At 44.2% G+C, this 10256-nt stretch overlaps 1 protein-coding gene across 1 annotated transcript in view; it reads right to left on the bottom strand.

The window, feature by feature from the left end:
* Fam184b (family with sequence similarity 184, member B) overlaps window positions 1-7772 on the bottom strand; it is a 103942-nt gene extending 96170 nt beyond the window's left edge. Inside the window, exon 1 of the mRNA XM_005402494.2 lies at window positions 7432-7772. Coding sequence (XP_005402551.1) covers window positions 7432-7578 — 147 coding nt within the window. The 5' untranslated portion in view covers window positions 7579-7772. The remainder of the gene's footprint in view (window positions 1-7431) is intronic.
* Between the last annotated feature and the right edge of the window lie 2484 nt (window positions 7773-10256).

Below are 10256 nucleotides of genomic sequence, written 5' to 3'. Positions count from 1 at the left end.
GGGGAACTACTACATGTGTTTTAGATTCTCATTCTCCTCTTTGAATGACACCAATATGGTGAAAAATACAGATACACGATAGGTAGGTGACTGTTTGGAAGAAGGCGAGTGAGTATAGGGAGTGGAGAGCAAAGTGGTTGGGTTAAAGTGGAGGCATCTCCATGGAATCAAGGACATTCAAATTCAGGAGCACTTCAGATTGTTTTGTGGTACCATAAAGATTAGTGTTTTTTCACCACAAGTTACATCATTAAAGATTCCAACAAAAGGGGCTTGTTAAAACAGATCTGTTTTCAAATCCATAGTCATAAAGCAAACTGGTAGGAAACTGTTTACACATCCATCCCCGAACAAGCTCCTGCAAGCAGGAGGATATTTTCAGAGAAGCAAAGGAAGTGAGTAGGTGTAATACAACTTCCACACCTTTCAGGCATGGAAACACAGGGCTCAAGTGGAAGCCTGTTGCTGAGGACTCCTGTGGCAGCGGACATCACCGTCATGGTTTTGGACACTGTCCTGGCCTCTCAGTCCTAGAAAACCGGGGTGGCTGCTCTGGGTGGCAGAACAGCCCTCAGCTCAGGAGCGGGGGGGATGAAACATCTGTCAGATTTGAGGTCTGTTTAGACTGGGTTACAATGTGTCACTTATATTCCTTATGTTAGGAGTGTATCGCACAACACAGGAGAACCCCCCCAATTACAGATGAGGAGAGTTGGCCCCTTTGGATTGGGAGGTCAGAAAAAGGGACAGATGAGTTGATGCCAACTATACAAGAAACCCCTAAATTGTTCAGTAGCTCTTCAAGGGACTTCACTTTGATTCTTATTTAATTGCTATTCATTCATCTAAATAATAGTAAAAAGTAGCCTTCTAAGTACAAATCAGATTTAAACTAATTTAAAAATATCTCTTCATGGAGACTGTACTTTTTCCGTACTATCTGATTTTATACTCAGAGAGTATTTTCCATTTCATTCCTCTACCCTGTACCTCTGGCTCCCACAACACTTGACAGCCAATATCACTGTCTCAGCTAACACATCTCCATAGAGCAAGGTAAGGTTCCAGGATGGGAGACACAGACCCCGTGTTAGGGCCGTGCTACTGTGCACAGAGTGGTGACTGACCTTTGTGACTTCCCACGGAAGAGCACGTCTACAGATAAATACTACACAGACATTCAACAACCCTCCACGCCAACCTCAGGTTAGGGTCTTTTTCCAAATGAGAGAATTGGTTTTTACTCTAACACTTTGCTTTGGCACATTTCTCAAAACGGGATTCGCTTTTGACCCGTCTGTTGAGTCTTTAGGATGGCTCCACAAACAAAGTCCCTCTTCCCTAGTGAACTAATGAAAACACAAGACCAAAGTGTAAGGCTATTTGAAAGTAAACATCACTTTAATATCAATCGGATTAATATCGGAGACTGAAGTATATTCAATGAAAGCTAAATTTCTGACACTTACAAAAGCTTCACAGGCCTAGTTCCTGCCTCCAACCTTACCAGTTAAATGTATATTGTCTTTAGGAAAGACAAGTTAGAGGCTATGAAAACGTAAGGATAAATCTGAGCAACTGATTTGAAGACAACAATATACAATGGAACAACCAAGGTGAATTCCTACCATCTTGTCTAGTGAAACTCTGTATTATCTCTAATGTTTTATCTAATAATTATTTTTTAATTCCATTTAATGGTTTGAACAATCTTCCATTCTTACATCTGGTAATCTGAGCAATGTAGTTGAAGATAACAATATGTAATATAACAACCACTGTTAATTCCTATCATTTTGTCTTGAAACCCTGTATCACTTTTAATGTTCTTGCTTTGTTCTTTTATGTTTGTGATGTTGGTATGCTGCTATCGTTCTTTTTTTCTCATTTACTACTACCTTTAAAATAAAAAAAGAAAAGAAAATGTAAGGATAGGCCGTGAAGACACTTCCCCCCAGACAACACTGGATCACTGGATCCTGGCTGCCATGGCTCTGTCAGGATATACTACTGTGAAACTGGGCAAGAATGCAGACCTGCCCCTGTATCTGTATCTTGGATTCTCCCTCCCTGAACTGCAGATGATGCTCCCATCCCTGCCACGCAGAACTGCTCCACACAGTGTGAATACACATGTTAAAGATTTTGAAAAATACATAGAACACTCAGAACTTTCAGGCGCTTGAATCTCTGCTTGCAGGGCTATAAAGATTAGCTTGCCAGACTGCAGCTATCTTGAGTTATAACTACCATGAGTGCCCCTGAGTGGCCCTATCTGGTTTTTCCTGTATAGTTTCCTAGAAAACCATAAATAGATAAAACTATCAGTCACATGCAGGGCTTTACTGCTGGACCCTGGCTCCAGGGATGCACCTGACTCTTTGACATTATCTTAGGATAACTCTGGTACCTTCCAGCCATAATGGGGTCACTTTTGTCCTGACTCATTCATATGTCCCTCTTTCTGACTCGAGCTGCAGAGTCCCAGCTAGTGTTGCTGCTGCCCAGGACCATGCTGCTGTTGCTAAGGCACCCGGTAAACTGCACTCTCGCAATCCTGGATCCATCTGCCTCTTTTTTGTTGGCCTCATAGCACCTCGAGACTAGTTCTCACATACCACGACTCGGCTGTTCAAGAACAAGGGTCTTTAGACACACTGGCAGAGATCTGAAACAAGAGTAACTGAGGAGGTCCTCTGGGTTTCCTCTACTCCTGCTTTGATACTGGCAGAATGAAGAAGCCTCCTGGGTACCTTTCATCGAATTGCTCCAGGCAGGAGGTAGTGCCTGCTGTTGCTTCTGCTGCTTTGAGGTCTAGGTTTCTGAGAGTCAAGATGGTTTTGGCTAGGCATGGTGATGCATGCCTGTAATCCCAGCACTCGGGAGGCTGAGGCAGAAGGATCGTTGTGAGTTCGAGACCAGCCTGGGCTATAAAATGAGCTCAAGGCCAGCTTGAACTGCATGGCGAGACCCTGTCTCAAAAAAGACAAAAAAAAAAAAAGGTTCATGGAGAGGAACACATGCTCCTCATGCATTTTCTTATTTAAAGACAAGAGAGTATTCATTAAGATCTGCATTTCACCTCTCCTGGGGATGAGGTTGTGGCAAGACACAGAAATGGGAAGATCAGCTGGAGATCGCTGGGTGTAAGCAAAGCCAAGAGGCAGACAGGGTCAGCTGGGCACACTTGCCTGATGCTTTCAAAACCACACACTTTGCAGACAACTCCTCTGTGTTCATTTTACTGCTTAAACCTTCAGCTGCTCTGATCCAGTGCTTCTCAATCCTGTCTGCACATTGGAAGCCCTTGAAGGGCTTTGAAAAATGATTCCAGTGCTGGCCATTCCAAAGGTGGGCCTGAGGAGGAGGGAGTGATGTTTACCTGCTGGTTTTGAACTTTGTGTTTAGAAATAATATCAAACATAGGAATAGTGGAATGAAAAATAATAGTACAAAGAATATCACATATACTTTACTTAGAATCACCTAACTTTTTAAAGCATTTTCTCTTGTGTATCATTTATGCCATTTGATACTTTATTTTATTATAAAATAAACTGCTTTGTACAGCATCTTGCTTCTTTAAAAGCCATATTTCAATGGGCATTTCCTAAAGGTAGCAGTAATTTTTGCAGAGCTACAATATATGCAGTGTGAGTGAAATATATGATGAATGTTTAAATAAAAAATAATTACAGTAAAAGACACATAACCCCCCCTCAGAATACTCTTCTTCATTTCCAACTCACTTATCCCATTGTTCTTGCAACTTTTTTTTTTTTGTACTAGGAATTGAACTCAGGACCTTGCACTTGCGCCATTGAGCTATATCCCCAGCCCCTGTTCTTGCAACTTTCTGAAGCGCCTCTGGCAGTCCTCTTTTGTAAGTATCTTTCTGAGGTATGATAAAAAACAATGAATGCTGCTGCCCAGCATCATTCATCCATTGGAAAGGTGGCCTTGTACAAACATTACGGTGTGCCCTCATCCATTTATTCACTGGAACTGGCACCACGAGACTTCTGGCTCTTCCTCAAAATCAAAATGACTATGAAAGGTAAACATTTTAAATTCATTAAGGACATCATAGCAGCTATAATGACATATTCACAAAGGAGGACTTTCAGATTGCTTCAGAAAGAGGCAAGAATCATGGAATAATGGTGTTCAAAATGAGGGGATATATCATGCGCGGTTAACAGCAATGTGTCTTTTACTGTAACACATGTTTTAAAATTTAAACATTCACCATATTTTTAAAATAACACCTCATATTGATTGCCTATTAATTGTAAAATGTTATGAATAAAATTAAGGAGTTTATTATTTTAAGAAACATTCTACATGCCTATATCCAAATTGACTATAATTAAGGATAAGTTCATGAAATCTTATCTAAACCTTTTGGAAGAAATCTTTAATTGAACTGAACAAGCTTACTAAGTATCTAATACATGTGAGGCATTGTACAAATGACTGGAGAAACAAATGAATAAGAAAAAGTAATGGATGCATAATTAAATAATTAACACATTTTTAACCACAAGAAAGGGAGAGTTTTCAAAGGCTTTTCTTAGAAGAAGTAAGTCTTTTAACAGGACTTAAAAGATAAACTGGATCCAAATTTTAGAGATGAAGATATTTCAGGAGAAGAAAGAGCAAGAGGAAAAAATAGAAGGATGAATGTGCGTAGTCACAATAGCTAAGATATGGAATCAACCTCAGTGTCCATTGATAGATGAATGGACAATGAAAATGTGTTGTCTTCACAACTGAATCTTATTCAGCCGTAAAAAATGAAACTCTTTCATTTGTAGCATCAGGAATGGAACTGGAAGACATGTTAAGTGAAATAAGTCAGGGACAGAAAAATAAATACTACATGTTGTCACATATGTGGATGCTAAGTTGTCAGTGTGCTCTGGGAAAGTAACTGTCCATTACAATTTTATACCCAAATAAACTATTATACAACAATGAGAACAAAATATACAAACAATTCCTTCCCTTAGAGAAAGAACTAGTAAAGGACAGACTTCAGTTAGAAGAAAAATGAACCCAATGGAAACACTCTGGATTCAAGAAAAAGAGAAAATAATAGTGAACAGAGAATTTGATTGATAAGATTTCAGTAAATTTAATTAACTTTTTATTATAAAAACTTTTTATATTTAAAAAATAAAAGTAAAATTCTAGGCAGCAATGACAAGATGGGAAACCAGTAGTGGAATATAGATTATTTTTACTAATCCAATGGAGGGCACAAATACAGAAAAAGAAAGCAAAGAATAATAAATGAAAAAAACATGATGGAAGAATAAGCCCAAATATAGTAGTCACAACAAATGCACATGGATTAAGTTCTCTTATTGGAGACACAACTAAAGCAAAATTGATGGAAAGACTAAATGTGCAGATATGGAAAATATGTGCCAGACACAGAAGCAAAAAGCCTCATCAATACCAAGTATTTCTATCAAGCACGGCGACATACTGCTGGAATCCCAATTGCTGGGGAGGTTAAGGTAGGAGGACCCCAAGTTTAAGGCCATCCTGGGACACTTAGAAAGACCTTTTCTGAAAATAAAAAATAAAAAGAGCTGTGGATGTAGCTCAGTGGTAGAGGAGCCTTGAGTTCAATCCCCAGTACCAAAAACCAAAATTCTAATTTAGGCAATTTACTTGAGAAAATGCTAAAGAAGCAATACAGAATAAGATTCAACCATGATTTGCAATGGAAAATATATTTTAAGAAATAAAAACTAACACACACTGGAGATCATGTCTGCATTTTATACCAATGCATCACCACAGCTGACACATTTTATAAGAAGTATGCATAAATATTAATAAAGGAATGATTATCATATTATATTAGGATGATCTACTTATGCATTGGCATACCATGGGAGCCAAGGCTGTGTCCTATTAAATTTTATGCTACAATAGTGAACAATGCCCAGCACATAGTAGGATTCCACACATTCACAATGTCTTCAAGGATCATTTTCATTCACAGAATCTCCCTTAACTGTTCTTACCCATAATGATATATCCTGTTTCTACTTCTGTGGCACTCATTATTTGAAATGCCCAACTTCGCCACTGATGATATAGTAATGTCTTCTAGTTCTCCGTATCCAAACTTTGTTTCTTCAAAAATAGTTTTGGAGATGGAGAAGAGGCTTTCTACTGTGCTGAGTGCCTAGTATTCTTGACTGGTATCACTACTTCAAATGGAAGAATGTAGGCGAGATCCATAGTGCCAGCCACACATGCCACAGGGATGGGTTATGTCTACTCCCTTTTTTCCAGTTCCTGACTAAAGAGATCACTGTTTGGAAACAGGCTCCCGTGCAAAGAATTTGGAAAAGTTAATGAGGGGGGAGCGGGAGAGGAAGCGTCTGGCAATGTCTTGGCCCTATGCTCTATTCCTTCTGGGAAAATAGGGCGAGGGGTGCCTGTGATCCCACATAAAAGGGATGTGGGAAGTGAGAGGGAGACAGTGAGGAGAGAGCATGTTTCATCCACTCCTGGACCGAACATGGGTGGACAGGACCTTCCACTGGCAGGCATGGTGTTAGGAGTTTATTCTGAGACCACGAGGAAACCCCAAGCAAACAGCGGAGTTCATCCACTCCAAAGCTTGTACACAACACAAGGAGGGACGCTGTCCATCTACAGACAAGACACCTCAGGCGGACCTGTGGAGCTGCAGGCCGTTACAGTGAGCACTGTCAGAACCTTCTTGCTGGTCCCCAGGAGGAAGAAACAGTCTGCGGAGCTTTCATCAGGGCCCTGGGATAGGGCAGGGAGGTGGGCTGGCTGACCTCCCAAACTCTTTCCAGTCCCAAGGTTATACAGTGAGCCGCCCTGTTCCTCGTTTATGCTCCTCCGCACATCTACAGCCCATTTGATAGTAACCCCCCCCCCCACGGGCTGCCTTCCAGGGTTAGTACCGTGCCACATAAGCTGTTGGCACTCAACAAATGACTCAAATATTTGTTGAATGAAGGAATAAATGAATCAAGTGTTTAAATAGAGCTCACATGACCTCCCCAGCTGTGCAGTACGGCGTTGAATGAAATCACAACATTCAAGGCACGATCACTTGAGCAGAACTGGCAGAGGAACACACACACACACACACACACACACACACACTCGTATTCCCACCTTGGGAAAAGCTCAGCCGCCTGCTCAGTAGGCAGGCTGTGCACATTTCCTTGGCAAGGCTCCGCTCCTTGCTGCTTCAGAACGGTGCCCCCAGAAGGTCAAGTCACCCAGGTTTCGGACTTCTTCCCTCCCTCTGGCTTCCGTGCCAAACTTTGTAGTAATTCGGCCCGGGTTTCCCGGGGAGGCGCTTCTGCCCTCCCTCCCCGGCTCCCGGAGCCCGGTGTGCAGCCGCCGGGCCAAAGCGCCCTGCCTTACCTTGGTGAGCTGGGCGATCTTCTTGCACATTTTCACGTGCATCTCCGGATCGCAGTCCGTTCTCCAGCCCGCCCCGGCGCGGGCGTCGGCTTTGGAGCTCGGGCAAGTCCCGGGCGGGTGAATTTTGCTGTTGAGGGCAGATGCCATCGCTGCCAGGCACCCACTGCTCCGAGGCTCGGCTCGCCTTCTCCCTGCCCACCGTGCGCACGTGCGCGCGCGCGGGCGTGTGAGCGCGGGGGTTTTCTCCGGAGAGGTGGCACTGCAGTCCTGCGGGCCGCACCGCCGCGCAGCCCCGGCTCCCCGAGGTGTCTGCCTCCCGGCCCACCCGCGCTCCCCGCTCGCTCGCTCCGCACCCCGCCCCGCCCGCTCGCCGCTCTGCGGACACCCGCGCTCTGCGGCGAGGCCCGGCGCCCCGCACGTGCGGCTAGCGGTCCACGCGCGGCTCGCGGGCGGGTGCGGGTTTCGCCTGCAAAGGGGGAGCTGGTGAGGCGAGGAGCCGCGGGCCCTGGGGATCTGCGCTCGCCCGACGCGGCGGGCTTGGGCACGTGGGTGCTTCGGGGATCCGGACTTGGTGGCGTGGGACCCAGCCCGATGTGGGCGTCCCAGACCAAGGAGGAAGAGCCTTAGCCCCGGCAGCAAGGGCAGTCAGGGAAGGAGGCGTTGGAAGGGTACCGGGGAGGTGGGGCAGGTGGTGGGGGACCAGCGCCACTCTCTGCGACTCTGGACGCTCGGAGCTCGGAGCTGAAGGCGCAGAGAGGGGGCGGAATACCAACGGGGCGGGGAGGTGACAGTGAGCCGCCAGTGTGCGGGAGTGCGGCGGCCGGGGCGCAGCGTGGGAACCTCCAGGGTGCCCGGCGCCGGAGCGGAAGCGTCCCTTCCCCACCCTGAGGTGGACGTGGACGTCGCGGGATGGCTGGGCATACCCGACGGAGAGGAGAAGCAAAAGGAGTCGGAGCAGCAGGTGACCGAAATCTGAGCCTGAGCCGAGAAAGCTCAGAACGCCTAGTGCAGGAGGGGACAGTAACGCAGAGAAAGAGTCACCAGGGCTGGAAAGGGTGGAGGCGAGTGTGGGAAAGGAGCACGCCAGGAGGGTCGGACGAGTAGTTTAGGGAGCTGAAAATCTAAACTGAGCCCAGCGCAAGTGAAGGGACTCGACCAAGTCCACGCTGTTGCACTGGGCTGACCGGGGCCAGGCTCCTCTCAAGTATTTCCAGAGGGGAGGTGCGCATTTTTAGTTTGCCTTGGAGGGGTGGGTTCGCCAGCTCAATTTCTTTCTGGCTTGCTTTCTCTCTGGTTTCAGACAGTGAGCTTTGGGGAGAGTGTCAGCACCCTGGTCAGATCTTTCTAAGGCGTGAATAACAGCGTCATCACAATGAGGACTTTGCATGGTTAAATATATTTTATAAACTGCCTTGTGTCAAGCTTTTTTGATAATTAATCTTCATAAAACAGGCTTCGGTGATTCTTAGGAATGCCTGTCCCACCCCTGCATACTGCAGATAACAGTATGCATTTTTCAGATGCGGGAAATAGACCCAGAAAATCTGTACCAAGTCAGGTAACTACAAACAACAGGGTTCTATCTGACGCCAAGATAGTACGGTTCTACACACCCCCTCCCATTATGGAACGTCGTATCAGTGGCCAGTCTGGGGTTTTGGTTCCTAGTTTTTCCATCTTAGATTTCCTCTACAACCTACCTCCCCATCCCCCATCAGCTGCTTTAGAAAATAGACTTTCTGGTGGAGAATCACCAGCAAGAGTTTCTTAGGCCCTACCCTAGGCCCTTAAGGCAAAATCTCTTGGCATGGGGGGGTCAGGAAGCCACATTTTAAACATATTCCCTACCCAATTCCAAATTTTACATTTAAAGTTTTTTATGCAAGATCTTAATATGCACTAAATTTTAAAAGAATTCAACCAGTGTGCACAGGCAATTAACTTTTTTAGACAGAAATTTACCAGAATTTGTTCAATATTTTGGACAACTCACATTATCTATGGCCATATAACTCCTGCACACTTCTGTCACATTCACTCCATTCATGATGAGCCTACCTACATGTGCAAGCATCAGAGTACTACACTGCCATAGTTGACCTTTTATATGTCTAAGTACATATCACATACTCAATTATAATTACTTCCTTTGGTTTCTCCTTTAGCTTACTGTCAAGAAACTACCCCAATTTAAAAATGTGTGTAAACAGCAATTCAATATATGAAAAAATAGCTGGTCACTGAAGAAATGCAAATTAAGACAACACCAAGGTTCCATCTCACTCCAGAAAGAATGGCTATCATCAAGAAATCAGTCAAATCACATGCTGATGAGGCTGTGAGGAAAAAGGAACACTTTTCCATTGTTGGTGGGATTGTACATTTTTACAACCACTATGGAAATCAGCATGGAGATTTCTCAAAAAGCTAACACTAGAGGTTCCATTTGACCCAGCCAGTCCCCTTCTAGGTATCTTTCCAAAAGTGCTAAAAACATCAGACCACAGTGATACGTGCACACTCATGTTTACAGCAGCACAATTTATAATAGCTAAATCTTGGAAACAGCCCATATACACATCAACAGATGAATGGATAAAGAAGAAGTATTTATATACAACGGAGTACTAATCTATCATAAAGGATGAGACATTTTTAGGTAAACGGATGTAGCTTGAGACCATAATTTTAAGTGAAAAAAATCAGACACACAAGTTTAAATTCTGCATTGTTTCTCTTGTGTGAGAAACCTAAAGTGTAAATAAGGAGTAAAATGGAGGATAATATTGGGAAGTATGAAGAACTTGTTCAAATGGAAGGAGAAC

The sequence above is a fragment of the Chinchilla lanigera genome, unplaced genomic scaffold (genome assembly GCF_000276665.1).
Source record: "Chinchilla lanigera isolate Chin_1 unplaced genomic scaffold, ChiLan1.0 scaffold00079, whole genome shotgun sequence".
Lineage (NCBI taxonomy): Eukaryota > Metazoa > Chordata > Mammalia > Rodentia > Chinchillidae > Chinchilla > Chinchilla lanigera.
This window is presented reverse-complemented; position numbering and strand designations above follow the sequence as displayed.